General features: G+C 42.0%; 2 protein-coding genes across 2 annotated transcripts; one reads left to right on the top strand and one right to left on the bottom strand.

Moving 5' to 3' along the window:
* Positions 1-13,763: 13,763 nt before the first annotated feature.
* Positions 13,764-15,590, bottom strand: LOC116138521. Its single transcript, XM_031424230.1, has 2 exons — positions 15,140-15,590; positions 13,764-13,808 (listed from the first exon to the last, which is right to left on the bottom strand). Exon 1 carries the CDS (start codon positions 15,492-15,494, stop codon positions 15,162-15,164), a length of 333 nt encoding a protein of 110 aa, XP_031280090.1. The 5' UTR covers positions 15,495-15,590; the 3' UTR covers positions 13,764-13,808; positions 15,140-15,161.
* An 850-nt stretch (positions 15,591-16,440) lies between these two features.
* LOC116138443 (transmembrane 9 superfamily member 3-like) lies at positions 16,441-20,290 on the top strand. Its single transcript, XM_031424157.1, has 7 exons — positions 16,441-16,704; positions 17,437-17,477; positions 17,565-18,147; positions 18,265-18,402; positions 18,522-18,678; positions 18,779-19,263; positions 19,811-20,290. The coding sequence occupies exons 1-7, from the start codon at positions 16,553-16,555 to the stop codon at positions 20,028-20,030; spliced, it is 1,776 nt and encodes a 591-aa protein (XP_031280017.1). The 5' UTR covers positions 16,441-16,552; the 3' UTR covers positions 20,031-20,290.
* The last annotated feature ends 1,173 nt before the right edge of the window (positions 20,291-21,463 follow it).

A 21,463-nucleotide genomic window follows, 5' to 3' on the forward strand; every position in this document is an offset into this window, starting at 1 on the left:
AGTGCCGGGTTCGAGCCGCGAATGGCTGCTCAAACCATGTTGCTAGGGTATTTATTTAGGGTTTAGGGAGTTTATTTCCTCCCATGTCATCGTACGATATAGCGTACGGAGACCAAATAATCCCTCTGCTTATCGCTGTTGCAGACTGGCAAAATGGACCTCTCAGATACCAGACTTGAGTAGGGAACCAGCTCGTCCCCGCATGGTGCTCCTAGCATCCCTCTTGAGGTTTTCTCGGTACTCACCGAGGAAGAACTTGAGAAGGTAATAAGCCAATTCGGCATCTAAGTGGATGTATTCCACGACCTGACGCATTCGTCGCGATATCCAGCAAAAGGCCTGGTCGCGATCTCCGAGGAGATTATCAAGGGTGGAGGACTTATCCCCCTACACCCTTTCATTAGGTCATTTTTGGACCACTTTGGGGTTGCACCGATGCAGCTGACCCCGAACGCATACATCATTGCTGTTGCAATGTACATCGTGTGCCGGGAAAATTGACTGGATGAGCTGACAGCCTTGGAGCTCTGCTGCTCATATTATCTGAAGAAGAGCAAGGACAAGGATTCGTACTACTTGTCCAGGCGACCTACCATTGTCGACGGGATACACAGTTATCCCAACAACGCAGGGGCCTACGAAATGAAGTTTTTCTTCTTTCGTTACGACGGCCATTGCCACTTCCAGGATCCGAGTAGGCTTCTTTCTCTTTATTTGTATTTCTGTTTTGCTTTTGGCAAACTCATTGCGCTTGAAGCGTGTTCGCTCTAACGACCTGATTTTCTTTTCTTGACAGTTAACAAGACAACTGAAATCAGGCTGCTCCACGACAAAAGAAGAATCTTGCAGTTCGGCTCCCTTCCTGAGGACAAGCGCAACGTGAGAACAATTGTGACAACCACGAATTTGCGAAAGTACAGTTTCTTTAACGCCAGCGCGTCATTAGAGCCTCTACCATGTAAGTTTCACTAACTGATTCTTTTCCTGGTCGTGAAACAGAATGCCTTTACTAACCTTGCCTTGCATTCAGCAACAACCATGCCACCAAAGGAACCAGAGCAACCTCGTCGAAGGAACATCAACTTTCATCGGACAAAGAAAGCTAAGGCAGCCAAAGTTGCACGAACAGCCACCCAGGTTGAAGGCATAACCCCGAGACAAACGGCGCGACCTTCCGGGATGTCCCAACCACAGCCGACAGAGGATGCACTAACGCAAACCACGAAGGTCGCCCAACCGTCGCCTGCTCGGCTAAGGATGAAAACCATGGCTCAGCGAAAAAAGAGGAAGCAGATTCAGGCCGAGGAATCGAAGACTGAATCTGAAGGCGAGCAGCTGAAGAGGTCGCGACCGGACGTAAGCAAGTCGAGCAAGGCCACTATGGATGACACGACGACTGCTGAGGCCGTGAAGAAGGGTCCCCCAGTGTTGGACTCGCTGGGGAACCTGCCGGAGTTCCTGCAACCGATGGTGTATGCCCTGCTAGAATGCGGACTCTCGGAATCTTTCGAGCAGTTCACAAGTTCCAGCGACTTGGACCTAATGTCCACATCGATCCAGCATTTAAGCAAGGTGAGCGAACTATCCTCGGTGAGGGCTTAACTTAGCTTCTTTCAGTTAACTAACTCTTTCTTCTTTTGTTTGTAGGTTCTTCTTTCCATGAGATTTCCATGGAAAAAGTACAACTGGGAGCCACGAAGGGAGGTGCTACCCTGAAAAAGGAGAACGCAGTGCTTAAGCGAAACTTAGAAGCTGTCGAAGCAGAGAGAAACCTGTCTCTCGAATCGGCGAACAGTTATTTGAATGAAAGAAATGCGGCTCTTCGCACGGTGGATTTCCAGAATGTGCAGCTTGAGAAGCAGGGAGAGGAGATAAAGGAGTTATAGAGGACCGCATCCAGGTTCTCCAGACTGGCCGGGGAGAAGGACCAGGAGCTAAAGGCGACCTCCTTGCAGGTCGCGCGAGCAGAAAATGAGAGAGAGACCTCTGAGAATCTAAGGCAAGTTCTTGAAGTTGAACTTCAGGAGAGTCAAGGGAAAGTTGCTTCCTTGACAGAGGAGCTCAAGGAGAAGGCTGCTGACTGGGTAATCGACTCTATTTATGCCTTGAGACCAAAGAATCCTCTCCTTGACATGTCTGACCTCCCGCCAGACTGGCAGGAAACACTCATGTCCATGGCACGGGAGGATGATGAAGCAGCGGCCTCTCGACCAGAGAGTTCGGGACACGCCACGGATAAACCCCCAGCCGACCAGCCTTAGGACAAAGAGGTCGGCCCCGTAGGGGCTTGATTAGGTCTTGTAATCATGTCTTATTTCCTGCTGTACTCCATAGTAATGAAATACATTTTTGCCTTTACAATTTTCTGTTCGCTTTATCATACATGAGTTCTTTCTTATCGTTTACATTTATTGAGTCAAAGATAACATAACTTATTCGCACGAAAAGGATCATACATGGAGATTGTTTACAAACGCTCAAGATAAAAACTTTACAAAGAAATGACTTACAAAAATCAGAAATTAATTTACAAGGGAAGCTGAGTTCAGAATTACTGATAGTATGGCCGAAGATGTTCAGCATTCCAGGCCCGAGGTACCTTGGAACCGTTTAGCATTTTAAGATGATAAGTCCCCGGTCTGATTACTTTATCAATGCTGTACAGACCTTCCCAGTTCGGCCTTAAAACTCCCGCACTTGGTTCTCTAGTTCCGAGGAGAACTTCTTTTAACACCAGGTCGCCGACCTGGAAGTCTCTTCGCCTGACCTTTGAATCGAATAACTTCTTCGTGCGTTGCTGATAGGCTGCTATCGTTAGCGAAGCTTTGTTGCGATGTTCTTCAATAAGGTCCAGGCTTGCCCTTATGAGTGATTCGTTATCGGACTCATTGTACAAGTCTCTCCGAAGCGAACCAGTTCCCACCTCGATGGGAATCATTGCTTCGCTCCCGTATGCCAGCGAAAAGGGTGTTTCCGAGGTGGAGGTTCTTGGAGTTGTTCAGTATGCCCATAGGACTTCGGGGAGGTCGTCGGCCTAATTCCCCTTAACTGTTCCAAGTTTTGCCTTCAGAGTGTGCTTGATGGTTTTATTGACAGCTTCAACTTGGTCATTTGCTTGCGGTCTTGCCACAGAGGCGAATTTCTTATGGATGCCCAGCTCGTCACAAAACTGTTTGAATTCCTCATTGTCGAACTGTTTTCCATTATCTGAAATGAGGGTGTGAGGAATTCCAAAACGGCACACAATATTCCTGAAAGCGAAGTCCTTCAGCTTTCTGGTCGTGATCGCGGCTAGCGGTTCGGCTTCTACCTATTTGGTGAAGTAATCTACCGCAACCACAGCATATTTGACTCCCCCTTTTCCAATCGGCAAGCGGCCAATGAGATCGATCCCCCACATGGAAAATGGTCAGGGGCTAGTCATAGTTATCAGTTCGTGGGAAGGAGCTCGCGGTATGCTTGCGAACCGCTGACACTTATCACACCTCTTGACAAAGTCGTAAGCGTCATCTTAAATTCGGGGCCAATAGTACCCTTGACGAACGACCTTGTTTGCAAGAGATCGTGCGGCGGTGTGATTACCGCAGATCCCTTCATGAATTTCCCTCATTATGTAGTCTGCTTCTTCGCTGGTTACACATCGAAGGAGAGGGGCACTAAATCCTCTTCTGTAAAGAAAATCCCCGATGAGGGTGTAGCGAGCAGATCTTGTTCGCAGGACCCTTGCCTCGACCTTGTCGTCCAGCAAGGTCCTATCCTTGAGGTACTGAACAATGGGAGTCATCCAGGAGTCAGAACGAGTCTCATTCACGGCATGTTCGATCGGGCTGATACTGGGGTTTCAACGAGCCGAACAGGAATACTATCTGGTGCCTCTGAGTCCACCGACGAGGCTATCCTTGCCAAAGTGTCGGCCACAAAATTGTTGCCTCTAGGAATCTGAGTGATTTCAAAATGTTTGAACGGCTCGAGTGCGGCCTTGGCTTTTTTCAGATAACGAACCATGTTCTCTTCCTTGGCTTGATATTCCCCCAAAATTTGGTTGACGACCAGCATGGAATCGCTGTACACACTGATCACGGTTACGCCCATTTCTCTGGCCAACCTCAACCCGGCGAGCAGAGCTTCATACTCAGCCTCGTTATTGGTCGCCTTAAATCCGAACCGAAGAATGTCGTGAATGTGAGCCCCTTCGGGGCTTAAAAAAAGGAGGTCGGCACCAGCCCTTTTCCTGTTCAATGACCCGTCGACGTAGAGGTTCCAGGTCGACAGGTTCTAAATATCTTCCTGAATGACTTTGCTATGTTGTTGCTCACTCGGAAGATAGGAAAATTCTGAGATAAAGTCAGCAACTACCTGCCCTTTTATGGTCGATCTCGGCTTATACTTAAGATCGAACTGGCTTAATTATATGGCCCATTTAAGCAATTTACCCGATGCATCTGGCTTTTGAAGGACTTCCATGAGTGGGTAATTAGTCATCACATGGATAGTATGGGTGTGGAAGTAAGGTCGCAACTTTCTGGAGGCGATCAGTAGGGCATAGGCTAATCGCTCTATTTCTGGTTACCACATCTCGGCATCCGTCAAGCGCTTGCTCGCATAATACATTGGCCATTACGCCTTTTCTTCTTCCCGAATCAGAGCTGCACTAGCCGTGAACTGAGAAACGGACAAGTACAGAAGCAGGATTTCTTGTGGAAAAGGCTTGGACAGGAGAGGTGGTTTCCCGAGATGTTCCTTTATGCTTTGGAACGCCTGTTCGCACTCGGGTGCCATTCGAACTTCTTGTTGGCCTTTAGAACATTGAAAAAGGGCAAGCAGCGATCTGTTAATCTTGATATGAAGCTACTAAGTCCTGATATTCGCCTGTTAAGACACATGACCTGCTTTTTGCTGGTCGAGCTATCTATATCGAGCAGAGCTTGAATCTTCTCGGGGTTTATTTCTATCCCCCGCTGGTTAACAATGTACTCCAGGAACTTTCCTGACGATACCCCGAATGAACACTTGAGAGGATTCAGTTTCATTCTGTACAGCCGGAGGATGTCAAACATCTCAGCGAGATGCGCAATGTGCCTTAAGGCAACCTGGGATTTGACTAGCATGTCATCCACATAGACCTCCATTGTTCTTCCGATCTGGTCAGAGAACATTAGGTTAACCAATCACTGGTAGGTCGCGCCAACGTTCTTGAGGCCGAAAGGCATAACTTTATAACAATACAGCCCCCGGTCTGTAATGAAGGACATATGCTCCTCGTCCGGCCCATACATCAGAATTTGATTGTATCCCGAGTATGCATCCATGAAACTAAGCAGCTTGTGTCCCGAGGTGGCATCCACGAGCTGGTCAATTCTTGGCAGAAGGAAGCTGTCTTTAAGGCAGGTCTTATTGAGGTCGCTGAAGTCGACGCAAGTTCGCCACTTGCCATTTGGCTTTTTTACCAGAACCGGGTTGGAAACCCAGGTTAGGTAAAGTGCCTCTCGGACGAACCCATTTCGGAGGAGGTTGTCCACTTCTAATTTCAAGGCGGCATACCGCTCCGGATCCATTGCTCTTCTTTTCTGGCAAGCTGGCTTGGCTTCGTGTCGATGTTTAGCGCATGGCAAATGATGTCCAAGCTGATCCCAACCATATCTGCATGCGACCAGGCAAACACATCGATGTTCTCAATCAGGAAGTTTATCGGCTCGGCCGCGACCTGGGGATTGAGACAGCTTCCAATTCTTAACACTCGGCTTGGCTCTTTTGGATCAACCGATACCTCGAACAAATCCTCAATCGGGCCGTTGGGAGGGATTTCCTAGATTCGAGGATCTATATTGTCCTCTACTGGGCCAGGCTGTGGCTCGATCCTGCTGATTGTCATAGCCTAGCGGGGCACACATTGCGAAATGCCCTTTCCTTTACATGCCATCTGCACTGCTTTTATGTAGCAGTCACGAGATGCGCTTTGCGATCCGCTCACTTCCCCTATCCCTGTTGGAGTTGCGAACTTCATCTTGAGATGGTATATGAAAGTGATTGCCTTGAAGCTTCTCAATAGAGGTCGCCCCAAGATTCCATTGAAGGTCGATGGGCAGTCCACGACCAGGAATTCAATAACCCTAGTCACCTCGTTGTAGTCACCCAACGTGATTAGGAGCTGGATTGTTCCTTTGGGGATCAGGTGGTCCCCTGTAAAGCCATAAAGAGGGATCGAGGCGGGCTTTAGATCGGCCTCGTCCAAGTTCATTCTTTCGAAAGCGGTCTGGAACAAAATGTTCACAATGCTTTCGTTGTCCACGAGCATTCTGCAGACATTATGGCGCCCTATTAAGGGTGTGATCACAAGGGCATCGTCGTGAAGATGATGCAAACGAGCTGCCTCCTTCTCGTAGAAAGCGATCGGCTCTTCCTTTCGAGCCTTTTGTGGTCGCTGCGACGTGCTCATCACCCTGATCAGGTTGTGATGAGCTTCGTGAGCGTATCTTTCCTGCCCACCCCGCGTGTTTCCTGCGAGGTGCGGTCCTCCAAAGATTATGTTAATGCTGCCATACCCTCTGCGATCACGACGCTTTCTTCCTTGTTCTTCTTGGCTATTCTCTTTTGCAGGAGCGGAGTCATCAATATACTCCTTGAAGTGCCCTTTCTTGATGAGCTCTTCGATTGCTTGCTTTAGAGCTCGACATTCATCTGTATGGTGCCCGTTGTCCCGATGGAAGCGACAATATTTTTTATTATTCTTGGCTGTCGTAGGAGTTTTCATAGGTTCTGGCTCACCGAGCAGACTGGCCTCCTCGGATTTGTCAAGAATGGCCGATACAGACATATTTAGTGGAGTATACTAAACTCTGTCGTAGTCGCGGTCGCAACGAGGAACAGGAGCATAGGATTTCTTGTGCTCGTAGCGGGGCTTCTTCCCTTTTCGCTGATCGTCAGCGTCTCCTCTGCGATCAGCTCTTCTACTTTCCCCCCGACCAGACATACTGCTTGATGCACCGGGGTTACGACGGCGTAGTGCCGCCAAAGAATTTTCTATTTAGATGTACTTCTCCGCAAGGTTGTAGAATCCTGTGAGAGAAACATCATCCTCAGCTTGTAATTCTTTTCACAGGTCGGTTTGCGGACGAACCCCAGCTATGATGAGAGTCCGAACAGACTCTTCGGGAGTATGAGCCACTTTGTTGAGTTCCCTGTGGAAACGGTCAATGTAAGACTGGAGGGATTCGTCCCTTTCTTGCCTTATGTTGCTAAAGTAGCTCAAAGGCATTGAAAACTTTCGATTCACTTGAAAATGCCAGTTTTCAATGCCTTAGGAATGTCATGCTCATCTGAGGCCACGAACTGACTGACCCTACTGGGAGCAACCTGAACCATCGTTTGGCATGGGAGGTCAATGTCACTACTAGACAGCGGCATTTTGCCAAGTCTGAGACCTGGTGAAGCTCCATCAGGTCGTTAAATTCATACAGATGATCTTACAGATTGGAGTTTCCATCAAACGCCCGTATGTCAGGCATCCTGAATCCTGGTGGGAGTGGAGTGGCTAACACTTCAGAAGAGAAGGGGGACGCAGATGCGACTTGTCCCTGCTCATTTTGCTGTGCCCTTAGCCTGTCTAGAGCTCGCTGCAGTGGCAACGGAGCCGCTTGGGGGTTGCTTTCACCCACGCTAGTTAGATTCTCGTGGTTACGATTGAGGAATGCCTGGAGGTCGGGCTCTTCTTCGCCTCAGCTGGCGGTTCCAGCTACTTTCGACACACGCTGACTAGAGGCGTGCGATGGCGATGGCGATGAGAGGTGCGGGGTATTCTCACGACCTTCGCGGTGGTAAGAATAGCCCCGCGAAGTGTGTGACCCACTCGCACGGTGGCGACCAGGATTGGCTTGCTGACGGTGATAAGAATCGACCCGTCCAGCACTTTTATGGGTGCATACCTGCGACGTGGCGTGGGACAGCTCAGGCTATGTCTTCTCACCGAGTCTCAGCAAGACTGGTATTCTACTTGGGACGCGGTCGGTGTTTCCTGGTCCTTTGGAGCCTGTGGGCTTGCTTTTTGCCAATTGCTTACCCTTTCGCCTTCGCGCTACAGTGCTCGCGGCATGGGCTATTTCCCTTTGCCACGCTTTCGCGTGACCTGCAGGCGTTTTTGGCGGTTGTACCGCCGCAGTTGACTTGGATGGCGCGCCTTGGTCCAAATGGTCCAACCTTTGGTTGATCGTCTAGAGAGTATTGTCAAACGTCTCCAGGTAGCTCCTTATAGCGGGGTCAAGCTGTGAGCTTGACGGGATATCTCCCACAGCATTCTGCGGGACTGAAGGCTTTTTGGAAGAAGTATCCCCCTGAACTTGGGGGGGAACCCTGGGTGCCCTGGTTGGTTTGCTCATGTTCTGGTTGGCGAGCCATATGTTGCTGTAGGACCGGTAAGTTGGAGACTCTCCTGATGAAGGATAAACACTAAATCAAGGCCCCTCCTTCTAGCGTCAAACTGTTGATGCGTGATTTTGCACCAACGAAATGCACGTGTGAGATGCTGTATGGACTCAGAAGACACACGTGAATATAATGGATAAAAGGTAGTAAATGCAATAGAGACAGTTTTTAAAGTGGTTCGGATGCTAAGGTAGCAAGTCCTACGTCTACTAATGTTTGTATTGATGATAGGGGTCAGGTCGCTGTTAGCTAACTGACTTTACAATGGTATTACAAGGTATCAATTGCTAAGAATTCTGAAGAGAGTAATTAATCAAGCGTAAAATGTGCGAATCCCTTTAATGAGAGATGAATTCCCCATTTATAGTCAGATGCCTTGAGGCAATGATCACTAAATCTGCAAGTTGGTGGGATTATCCGTACAAATCCTTCTTTATGTCACATTGCCCACCTTCCAGAGTGATTTGCACATTTAGAGCAGGGATTGTACACGTGGGAGACACACAGCCTCCGACTAGTCTGACGCACGCCCACTATCCTGACAGACGCAGACGGTGGTTATTCCAATGATCTAACTATTGCAGGCTAAAGGGTCTAACGTCCGCCCTTATATTTTTAGGCATAACATTCTGAAACCAAAATCTCATCTTTATTCACAAATTCATGTAAAGTGACTAACATACCACAAGATTCAGTATATAATGCTGAAGATGTAGCAAGGCTTGATATACAAGATTCAGTATATAACGTTGAAGATGTAGCTAGGCTTGATATACAGATTCAGTATTAACGTTAAGATGCTGCGAGGCTTGACGTATTTCCTTCGAAAAGACTGTAAACAAGGTAATATCACTCTGGCTGACACACTCTATTTTTTGTTTAATGATTCATATGCAACCCAAACCACCGATTTCATCATTAACCGGTGTGTGGACTCTTGCTAAGAAGAAGTTTATGAAGACGTTATTTTGCTTTACAAACGACTGGATTCAATGGGGTTTAGCCGATTTAATTACATTAAATATTTTGATTAATTGTTTTTGTAATGTGGGTCGAGTTTGTGATGGTTTTGTTGTTTTTGGAGAGTTTTGAGGTGGGGTTTTAACCCAGATGCTGTGACTTTTAGTTCTTTGATTAAAGGTTTGTGTTTGGAATAGGAGTTTGGAGGCTATGGAGTTGTTCAAGAAAATGGTTGCATTTGGGGTCAGTCCTAATATTGTTTGTATGGTATTATTATCGTGGTCTTTGCAAAGATGGGTTGGTAGATGAGGCGAAAGAATTGTTTTTGGAAATGAAGAGTAGAGGAGTAAGCCAAATGTGGTTGTTTGTACCTCTCTAATTTGGTTGGTGTTTTGTGGGAAATTTGGAGGAGGCTGAGAGTTTGTTTTTTGAGATGGGGGATCAAGGTTTGCAGCCTAATGTGGGACTTTTAATTCAATGTAAATGGGTTTTGCAAGGAGAGAAAGATGGAGGAAGCTAATGGGTTGTTGGAATTGATGATTCAAAGAGGTTTGAGCCTAATGTGGTGCGTTTACTACAATCATAAGAGCTTTGCAAGGAGGGGAAGACAAGGGAAGCTTAGGATTTTGGAATTGATGATTCAAAGAGGTTTGCATGATGTGGTGACATTTACTACAATGTAAGCGTGCTTTGCAAGGAGGGTAGACGGGGGAAGTTATGGGTTTTTGGAATTGATGTCAAAGAGGTTTGCGCTAATGTGGTTACGTTTACTACAGATAAAAGGGCTTTGCAAGGAGGGAAGGATAGAGGAAGCTAATGGGTTGTGGAAATGATGATATAAGAGGTTTGTAGCCTAATGTGGTGACATTATACAATGATAATGGGCTTTGCGGAGGGGAGGATGGAGGAAGCTAATGGGTTGTTGGAATTGATGAATCAAAGAGTTTGCAGCCTAATGTTGTGACATTTACTACAATGATAAATGGGCTTTGCAAGGTGGGGAGGACGGAGGAGCTAATGGGTTTTTGGAATTGATGATTCAAAGAGGTTTGCAGCCTAATGTTGTTACGTTTATATAAGATGATGGGCTTTGCAAGGAGAGGAAGACGGAGGAAGCTAATGGGTTGTTGGAATTGATGAGTCAAAGAGGTTTGCAGCCTAATGTGGTGACTTTTAATACAATGATAAATGGGCTTTGCAAGGAGGGGAAGATGGAGGAAGCTAATGGGTTGTTGGAATTGATGAGTCAAAGAGGTTTGCAGCCTAATGTGGTGACTTTTAATACAATGATAAATGGGCTTTGCAAGGAGGGGAAGATGGAGGAAGCTAATGGGTTGTTGGAATTGATGAGTCAAAGAGGTTTGCATCCTAATGTGGTGACGTTTAATACAATGATAAATGGGCTTTGCGAGGATGGGAAGACGGAGGAAGCTAATGGGTTTTTGGAATTGATGAGTCAAAGAGGTCTGCAGCCTGATGTGGTGAATTTTAATACAATGATAAGCAAGCTTTGCAAGGAGGGGAAGACAGAGGAAGCAAATGGGTTGTTGGAATTGATGAGTCAAAGAGGTTTGCAGCCTGATGTGGTAACATTTACTACAATGGTAAATGGGTTTTGTAAGGAGGGGAAGATAGAGAAAGCCAATGGGTTGTTGGAATTTATGATTCAAAGAGGTTTGCAGCCTAATGTTGTGACTTTTAATACAATGATAAATTGGCTTTGCAAGGAGGGGAAGATGGAGGAAGCTAATGGGTTGTTGGAATTGATGAGCCAAAGTGGTTTGCAACCTGATGTGGTGACGCATACCATAATGATAAGTGAGCTTTGCAAGGAGGCGAAGATGGAGGAAGCAAATGGGTTGTTGGAATTGATGAGTCTGAGAGGTTTGCAACCTGATGTGGTGACGTTTACTACAATGATAAGTGGGCTTTGCAAGGTGGGGAAGATGGAGGAAGCTAATGGGTTGTTTGAATTGATGAATCAAAGTGGTCCGCAGCCTGATGTGGTGACGTTTACTACAATGATAAGTGGGCTTTGCAAGGTGGGGAAGATGGAGGAAGGTCATGGTTTGGTGGAATTAATGAGTCAGAGAGGTTTGCAGGCTTGCAGCCTATGATCTGGTCTTCTAGTCTTGACCTCTATAAGTACCCACAGGCCGTTTTGGTATCTTTATATGTTCCACCTTGCGATCATAAATCTTGACATATATAACCCTTTATATTATTTTTACCTTTTTTTGCTTATTTCAATTTGTTATTGGTCACCTGAATTCTTGTTCCTCTAATTATTTTTAACTCTTATTTTTGCAATGAGCTCTGGATATTCTGAGAGTCTAATGCCATGAGGTAAAGATGACACTTGATTGTTTTTGCAAATATCTGCCGCTAGGTGTTTAACCCTGAAGGAAAATTTTAAGATAGCCATTGAGGAAATAGACATCTTTTGTTTGTTTAAATGCTCATTTACCCAAGTTCTTTCAAAGCATGAAGCTAGAACTTTAACATCCTACTTGGTGTTTGCTCAAATACTATTATATCATTGTTTTCCCACTGTATTTTCGTCAATCATCAAATACTTGTTGTCCTTCTACAGTGCATGTCTTGACAAGTTAGATATATCTGTGGCATATTCTGTTTACTGAAATTCTTTAGTAGTGATTGCATGTTGTAGTCTTCTATTTTTATGGAAACCAACAGACTTGAATACCTGATACCACAAAAATGTCATTATGTTACTGATTGCTGATGGGGGACCAGGCTTCATTGACTTCGTTGCTTATTTGCTTGAAGTAAATCTTAGGACATATCCTTCTGCATCAGAGGCTCTGAAGCACCTAATGCAATCATAGCCTTAGAAGTTCCAACCCGTATCCGCTCGCACAATCTGTTTTCACTCGAATTAAATTCATGTTGTTGGTGACTTATGAAGTATGATTTTCGTTTTCCATACATAGTTGTATTTCAGTTTTTCATTATCAAGGATGAAAATTTGCTCGTATCATGTATTTGAGGGATATGTTCCTACTTCCTCGCTTTGTTTGATAACGTAGCATAGGAATCTCATCTTAGTCTTGTTGTACATCAGGAGAATTCTTCTTTCTTGTATAAGGAAATATACTTTCAGTATCTTTGAATATGGTAGAATTTTTTTAATATAATTTTAGAGCTTTTCCCATTTTTCAAAGTCGATTCCTGATTCCTATTGTCATCAAATTTGAAGAATTCTCTAATGAGAATATCTGAAGCAGTATGGTAGAATAATTTGATAATGTCGTGCCAAAGATCTCAAGGTATTGAAATTTTCTTGATCCAACCAAAGGTAAATTTGTTTTGATAAGTTTTACATTGACCAAAGCTTATCAAGAATATCCATCAATCAAAAGAAAGCAACACTAGAACTAATTACTAATTACTGTTCCAAAAGTTGATTTCTAAGGATTTGATCTCAATTTCACTGAAGCTTTGCATATATGATTTCCGGTGTGAAGCATCTAAGCAGGGTGTTTTAGTTGATGGAAGGGTGGCCACCGTGAAGAGACTAGGAAATATATATTGAGGAGAAAAGAAGCATTTTAGGCTGAAGTGAGTTCAATTTGGAAACTCTTTCACATGAACCAGGCTGCAAAATTGTTGTTGAAATTGGCATGTCTGGTTTGGAAGAAGATTGAAACATGAGACCAGCAATGAATCCAACAGTCAAGGCTCTTTCAGAATGAGAAGCTGTAACTGAAGTCAATTTTGTGGGAAATTAATAGCTGCGATATTTGAGCAATCTTTCTGCCCGTTAATGAAGAACTGAATATTGCTACCAAGGTAGTAAGCATTATATCCAAAAAGGTTTGCAATCAGAAACATTTATTTATAGCACATTGATGAATAGTTATTGCTTGTTGCATAGATTTGATGATCCAAAAGAGGTGCAAAGGCCAACAACAAGCTGACATGATAAATGTTAATGCAATTGACTATAGAAGAAACCATCTTCAATGTTGTTAAAGATGACACATAATAGTTTAGGATTGTATGTAGAAGTTGTTTTGACATGTCCATACCAATTGATACATCAAATAACGTCATAGAGATATTCATTATAAAAGCCGCCACAAAAATTTCTAATAATTTCAAGGATTTTTTATTAAGTATAATCCAAATATAAGCAACCTATCAAGCCCAACATAATCCTATTTAATGTGTATACTTCTAAAATTGATTTCCATGGCCAAGATACAACATAACAACCATTAAAGTACGACATCAGCCATCACAAAGATATCCAATAGCAGCCTAACGAAAAACATGTTCAAGATTTGACAAATTGGTAAAATACCAATATCGAAGACAAAGTAATTAAGGGTAAAAGAAAATGACAGTAATAGAATCAAGTACTTCCATAATTCCAACAGATTGTTTCCTCCTAGGGATGGATGCTCCTACATCAGAAGAAAAAATGAAATTCAGTCATCCATGATTCTAATCAGCACAAATAGGTATATAAAGACTAGCTTCAGAAAAAATGAGAACCCCCTCCACAGAGATGGACACCACTTATTACTCTTAAAGACCAAAACTTAGAGCCAATTTAACACTAGTCTAAACCATGTAAGGCAAATCTCTTTCATCCACATGAAAGCCTCTGAGTTGAATGATATTGGATAATATGGCAATATCATGATATTTACCAACACATGCTTTCTGAGTTCCTTGGAATATAGTCCACATTAAGCAAATAATACGCTCTAGACATTTCTTCATTTTCCCATAACTCCAATAGTCGTACAACCCATGAAGTCAAGCACAATATCACAACTCAATAAATTCAAAAAGTTACTATAAGTAACCAAACTTTAAGACAAGCTAGTAATGCACTGACAAAGTTTCAAAATGAGTTACCTTATATGCTGCTTCAGAAAATAATTTCTGAAACTGCACACCATTAGATGTACCCAACAATGTTAACTAAATCTCCCTTGTATACTGATTCAGAAATTTCTAAAATTACAAGCCAGTCCTATTTCAAACATTGGAAGTCTATGACTTAGGATAATCTTCCCAACCATGACTAATACTGCAACAAACTTCATGGGGACACCTGACACCCACCAGCACCAACTTGTAGTAAAGAGTTAAAACCTACCCCCAATTACTTATCTTCATTTTTTCTACAATCCATAAAGCATCTCTTTAAAGTCCCCCTAGCAGTATGGCTAGAGATGTACTGGCTGTGATTGAGATATCAAGTATGTCAGCTAAGTTGGTAAAGTATTTTGAAGAGGTCAAAACTTTAATGCTAGTCAGCAACCTATGAAAGTAAATTAAAGTCACAGAATTATCTGCCCGTTGGGAACAAGACCATAACGAAATTCTAATGCAGGAAGAGGCTAGAAAATTGAAATCAGAACTGATTCAACGATGCCTAAACCCCAATTTCCAATACACTAACCCTTCAGAACATCACCTAATTCTTCAAATTTCAGAAATTCTTTAAACAAGAACTGACACAGTGCGGTAATATGCAAATTGAGAAGCTCACAACAGATAGAAACTCAAACATTGCAGTTCTATACAAAGCCCTAAAATTTGAAGCACTGAAAAGCTAAAAAACAGAGAAACAACAAGATTCTCAAAAATTAGTTTCTCTTCACTTCTTTCGAGCTCGCAAGAAAGCATAAACTACAATTCATAGATTAGAACTTCTAGGTTAAAAATACTTTTTAAGAATAAAACGCTTAAAAGACAAAAACAGTGTTGTTTTAGAACATACAGAGAGCGAGTTTCGTTTCGTTTCATTTACAGTAACGATCAGCCTTCTTCTTGACGCGATCATCGAGAGCGTCTTCGACGGTTTTAACGTTGGCTTTAGGATCGTAACCGAACTTTTTGGTCTCGACGGGGAAGAGCTCGTCGTACTTCATGTTTTTAGCAGCGTCGATAGTGTAGGTTTGTCCTGCCTCGTTGTTTGTGTTATCAGACCCATCGACGGCGGTGGACGGCTGAGATTCATCATCTTTCTTGTGCTTCTTCTTCTTTTTCTTCTTCTCGATGGATTTGCGAGTGGCGAGACTTCCGTCTTTGAAGCTCAGCCTCCCTCCCTTCACTCTCCCGTACGGATCTGACATTCTTTCCTTCTGCAACCGAATTTCACTTTCCCTTCCTTTTAGCTTCACGGCACCGCCTTCGTCTTGCGTTTTGTCTTTTTGGACCAGGAAAATATGAACTCCATTAATACTTTATCCATTAAGAATATGATTAGGCGAAATTTCGCACCTGATATTTCGTAAAAGTAACATTCTACTCCCTGATTGATTTCTGATTAGAAATTAGAACCCCTCAAAGGCATAATCCGTTTAAATAAAAATAGATCTAACAATGTTCTTTTCTTTCACAAAAACTGACGTGGTAGTTCGTAATTGATCAATTTATATTTAATTAGACGAAATCTATTACGAACGGACTAATTACAAACTGATATATCGTAAAAGAAAGTTAAGGAGAAGGATTTATCACTGTAATATTATTGTTTATCTATTTAAGATGATTAATAGAAAAATTAATTTTCGACCCTGATATTTCCTGAAAATAACATTGTACTCCCGGACTAAAACCCCATAAACTATTATTACTATAGACTATTATTAAGGAAATTACATTTTCACCCTTGAGATTTCCTGAAATTAAGACTATTATTAAAGAAATTACATAACATATCCTCGTTGATCGATTAAACGTGCATCCGTTTGTATAAAAAACTTTTTCCCAGTTTAGGTCGGTTCCACCATTACCACATGGAGCATACCTCACGTGTCAAAAAAATCTTTAAGCAAACCCTTTTAGGACTTGAGATCTGGAGTCTGGACTGGAAATTTTAGATCTTGCTCGAGCGTTGACTGCGAACCCACTAAATCTCCAAATTCTCACAACTCCAACCAATCAAAAGTCACCACGTCATCAAACCTGACCCGACCGAAAACGTAAAAGGCCAAAAAAATAAAAATAAATAAAATAAATTAGGTGTAAAATCAAAATTGTCTATGGGCAGCGCATCAAAATCAGAGTTTCTAAAAACGCTGTCGTTTCATCGCCCATAAAAAGCGAATTCAATTCTCGGTTTCCTCTTTCCTTATCCCTAAGCTCAAGCTCGATCCCGATCCCTATTTCGAGAGAAACCAAAACAAAAATGGAGAGGACGATTTTGGCGGTGCTGGTCATCGCCACTTTGGTGGTTTGTGGATTTGATCCGGTGAGGTCGGACGCATCGGATCACCGGTACAAAGAAGGAGAACAAGTCCCTCTTTATGCTAACAAGGTCGGGCCTTTTCACAATCCCAGGTAAGTTGTAATGTTACTGAAATCTGATTTGAAATTCGTTTTTATTTTACTTGATTTGGTCTTGTTGTTGCTGGATCTGATGAAATTTGATGTATTGGTGTTTCATTTTGTCGGTGAAATGAAGAATCGAGACAATGTGGGTTTGATTTGTGTGGTTTTTGGAGCTTAGAGGCAGATCTCGTTTTCGTTTTTGTGATCAGATAGTGAACTCGTGAAAAATTGGGAATTTTGTTTTGTAATAATGCATGTTAAGATAAATTTATTTATTTATTTATTTTGGGAGAGGAAATTATCTAATTTCATGATTAAAGTATTGAGAATCCTATTAACGTTACTGGTTCATTTCACTAGTCAGTACCAATATATGACGGTTCTGGTTTTGTAGAATTTTGTTGTTTGTTTTAAAATCTCAAGCTTATTGATTAATATGTTTTTGTAGAATAAAATTGTTCTGTGCATGTTATATGTTGAACTGACTTCTTATATGATCAATTAAAGAAATTTATTTATATTATGAGGCTTGATAATTTCAAGATTACCTATTGAAAATCCAGCTGATGTTACTGGGTTTGTGTCTATCGTTACTGTTTCATTTTGCAAATCAGTGACCTTGTGTGATGCTTTTGCATTCTTTAGCTTTGCACGATAAAGTGACTTTTCTTTTGGAGATTCATTTGAAGTTTAATGGTGAAGCATTATTGGTTTAACTTGTTTTGTTTTTTTTGGCTGCAGTGAAACCTATCGATATTTTGATCTTCCCTTTTGCTTGCCAGGTTTGCAATTATTTATCTGGAGTTTTTCTTTGATATATTTGTGAGATTTTGTCATGGAAAATTTGGGTTTTACCCTACCTTTTGCAGATCATCTGAAAGAGAAGAAGGAAGCTCTTGGTGAAGTGTTGAATGGAGATCGATTAGTCAGTGCTCCCTACCAGCTTGACTTCTTACGTGATAAAGATTCTGAAGTTGTGTGCAAGAAAAAACTCACAAAGGAGGAGGTTGCTCGGTTTCGATCTGCTGTCAAGAAGGATTACTACTTCCAGATGTACTATGATGACTTACCCATTTGGGGTTTCATCGGGAAGGTTGACAAGGAAGGGAAAGAACCTAGCGAGTACAAATATTACCTTTTCAAGCATATTCACTTTGATATCTCTTACAACAAGGACCGTGTGATTGAAATTAATGTCCGCACTGACCCAAATACCCTTGCTGATCTTACTGAGGACCAAGAAGTAGAAGTAGAATTTTTATATACTGTGAAATGGAAGGAAACAAACATCCCATTTGAGAAGAGGATGGACAAGTACTCTCAGTCATCGTCGTTGCCTCATCATTTGGAGATCCATTGGTTTTCTATTATAAATTCATGTGTGACAGTTCTCCTGCTAACTGGGTTTCTTGCCACAATTCTCATGCGAGTCCTCAAGAATGACTTTGTCAAGTAAGAATTACCTTTGTGTTATCTCAAAGTTTGGATGTACATGTCTACTTTGGTAGGGTTTTTGATTTTGCTTTGATTTGTTTATTGTTAAACTTTTTTTATATTACTCTTTGAAAGGTATGCCCATGATGAAGAAGCAGCGGAAGACCAGGAGGAGACTGGATGGAAATACATTCATGGAGATGTATTCAGATACCCCAAATACAAGTCTCTATTTGCGGCTTCACTTGGTTCTGGTAGCCAACTATTCACTCTGTAAGTAACTTGCTCATTTAGTTATCCAAAGCACTAAAACTTGATTCTCTAGGAAGTAATTTATTTCTTTTTATTTCATTAAATGTGTTTTTGAGTTGTTTTCATAAATGCATTGGCAGTACTGTGTTCATCTTCCTGCTTGCACTAGTTGGAGTATTTTATCCTTACAACAGAGGGGCTCTCTTTACTGCATTGGTTGTCATATATGCCCTCACGTCAGGAATTGCCGGCTATACAGCTGCCTCCTTCTATTGTCAATTGGAAGGAACAAACTGGGTATGTGCTTATTGATGTTCTTTGCTGGCATTTAGGTTTTGATCTGATCCTAAGTTACTGTTTTTCATTTCTTATACGTTTGATTTTTCTGACTTGGCAGGTTAGAAATCTGTTGTTGACTGGATGTCTCTTCTGTGGACCATTGTTCCTTATGTTCTGCTTTTTAAATACTGTTGCAATTGCTTACACTGCTACAGCTGCTCTTCCATTTGGCACAATAGTGGTGATAGTTCTTATTTGGACTCTCGTTACTTCACCTTTGTTGGTGTTGGGTGGAATAGCAGGGAAAAATAGCAAGGCTGAATTCCAAGCTCCTTGCCGCACTACCAAATATCCCAGAGAGATTCCACCATTGCCATGGTACCGAGGGGCAATTCCACAGATGGCAATGGCTGGGTTTCTTCCATTCAGTGCTATTTACATCGAACTTTACTATATATTTGCCAGTGTATGGGGTCACAGGATTTACACTATATACAGCATCTTGTTTATCGTCTTTATTATTCTATTGATAGTCACTGCTTTCATTACGGTTGCGTTGACCTATTTCCAACTGGCTGCTGAGGACCATGAGTGGTGGTGGAGGTATGTGACTATGGTTAGGCATTTGATTTGGTTATTTGCCAAGTATAGGCATGTGAATTGAATTTCCGTGTGGTTACCATTTATTAATTTGTGTGAATTCTCATTCTTTGCATAAAATTAGATACTACACTTTCTTAATATCCTACCCTTAACCATCAAAGAACTACTTTAATTTATTGCTCAAATTTAGTAATATCAGTGATTTTTTTCTTTCTTCAAATATATTTACATGATTTCATATTGTGCTTATGGATTATAATTGAAGTGGTATAACAACTTGGAATTATCTGTGTGATTTTTATTTGCTTCTCAAATTTGTAAGCAATAAGGAAGTCTCTTGGAGAATTTGAAATCTGGAAGAAGTGGTTTTATTAATTTTTTTAGCACTTTAATGCCTTTTAAGAACAGAAGCTCTGGTTGTGTTGGTTTGGTGAAGCATATTTGATTTACCTTGAATTAGGAGATTTTGTTAGTTGAATTCTGTCCTTGTATGCTTGGAGCTATGAAAGTTTATTCAAACTGATCTTTATGTATGATTTTTTTACAGATCTTTCCTATGCGGTGGATCAACTGGCCTCTTTATCTACGCCTATTGCCTGTATTACTACTTTGCTCGCTCAGATATGTCTGGCTTCATGCAAACATCATTTTTCTTCGGCTACATGGCTTGTATCTGCTATGGTTTCTTCCTCATGCTTGGAACTGTAGGCTTCCGCGCCGCCTTGCTTTTTGTCCGCCACATATATAGGTCCATCAAGTGTGAGTAGATAGTTGGTCTCAATCATCAAAAGTCATCTTTCTATGTTTATTATGCTTCTTCTTGTTTCACATGCGCGGAGTAGGGTTGTTCTCTACAGTAATTTTTCGCGCGTTTTGTATCAATTCAAAAGTAGGAGCAGGGCTCATTTTGATTCTTGCTTCTGGAGATGTTAGATTACAACTTTGGATGGCTATATGAGTAGAAAGTTTGTACCATTACTTTTATTTAGACTCTACAATACAAGTTTCTTTCCCCCCCATTTCCTAATTTGATTCCATCATGGATGTTAATTTTTGTTTTAATTTTATAGATGATGTTAAGCTGCAAAAGTTACCCCACAAAATTATGAATTGGGTACATAATCAAGGGTTTATTTTAAGTGTAGTAGTGTGCATTGTTTTTCTTCTCTACCATGACTGAATCATATTTAACAAATTACTTCTACTTCTAACTGGGCTTGGACCATGTCTCCCGAACAATCTCAGTACATATGGTGCAAGACAATTCCGCAGATCAAGGTCGAAATGAGATCAGGTGTTTTCCACTGTTTTAAAAGCCGAATCGGACCGGCCGGTCCAACCGGTTGGACCATGAACCGGTCATGTGTCCGGCTCGAGTCAACATAAAAACCGGTATAATGCAATAGCCCGTTTTGACCCGTTAATGGACCGGATGAACAGTGATGGACCGTCGGTCCAATCGGACCGCAAGCAAAACCAACCCAACACTGAAAAGGGCAAAAAAATCCCTAACTCCCCATCGCGCAGTTTCTTCTTCCTCAGTTCCTCTACGCGCAAAATACTCCGAAAAAATTTGAATGAAATTGCGAAAATCTGAAATCCCACACAAATCAAAACTGAATCTTGCTGAAATCGCAACCATTTGTTTCTGAAATCGCAACCATTCGTTGCTGAAATCAATCGCAACTCCAGTCTTTGAAATCGCGACGACGCGATCCTCTCTTGCCGGAAATCAACGCATGAAGGCTGATTGGCATGCATGTCTTGACAATCCAATTTAATTCAAGGTGAGTTGTAATCTTCGGGACCTTTGCTAAGAAATCTGAAATGTTTCATTGTTCATAGAGATTTTAGACCTAATAACATCCTCCTCACCATGACTTCAGACCAAAGGTCAGTTCCATAGTTTCTGCAATTCATATTTTCTCTTTAATTTTGATTAATTGAAAATTTTCAAGAAATACACTGAATACGTATACCAACATTGATTATTATGTATCATCACTCTCAGAAACAAGTGGGAAATTTCGGTTTGGCAAGGTTGCTGGCAGATGGACAGTTGATAGAAGAGGCGCATTTGGATATGAAAATTCCCTCAGTCTTGCTGATATAGCTCTAGGGCCTATTTAATTTGAGATATGATACAATTCTTTGGTTTTTGAACCTAAATGAAGAAATATTCCTTAAGTAAAACATTTTT

This window comes from Pistacia vera, unplaced genomic scaffold, assembly GCF_008641045.1.
Source record: "Pistacia vera cultivar Batoury unplaced genomic scaffold, PisVer_v2 Contig341, whole genome shotgun sequence".
Lineage (NCBI taxonomy): Eukaryota > Viridiplantae > Streptophyta > Magnoliopsida > Sapindales > Anacardiaceae > Pistacia > Pistacia vera.

Excerpts from the sequence above, each read along its gene's own strand:
- LOC116138521 (XM_031424230.1), bottom strand. The coding sequence starts at position 15,494 with ATGTCAGATCCGTACGGGAGAGTGAAGGGAGGGAGGCTGAGCTTCAAA.
- LOC116138443 (XM_031424157.1), top strand. The coding sequence starts at position 16,553 with ATGGAGAGGACGATTTTGGCGGTGCTGGTCATCGCCACTTTGGTGGTT. Across the intron at positions 18,148-18,264 it reads CTCAAGAATGACTTTGTCAA|GTATGCCCATGATGAAGAAG; the intron begins GTAAGAATTACC and ends ACTCTTTGAAAG. Across the intron at positions 18,403-18,521 it reads GGTAGCCAACTATTCACTCT|TACTGTGTTCATCTTCCTGC; the intron begins GTAAGTAACTTG and ends ATGCATTGGCAG.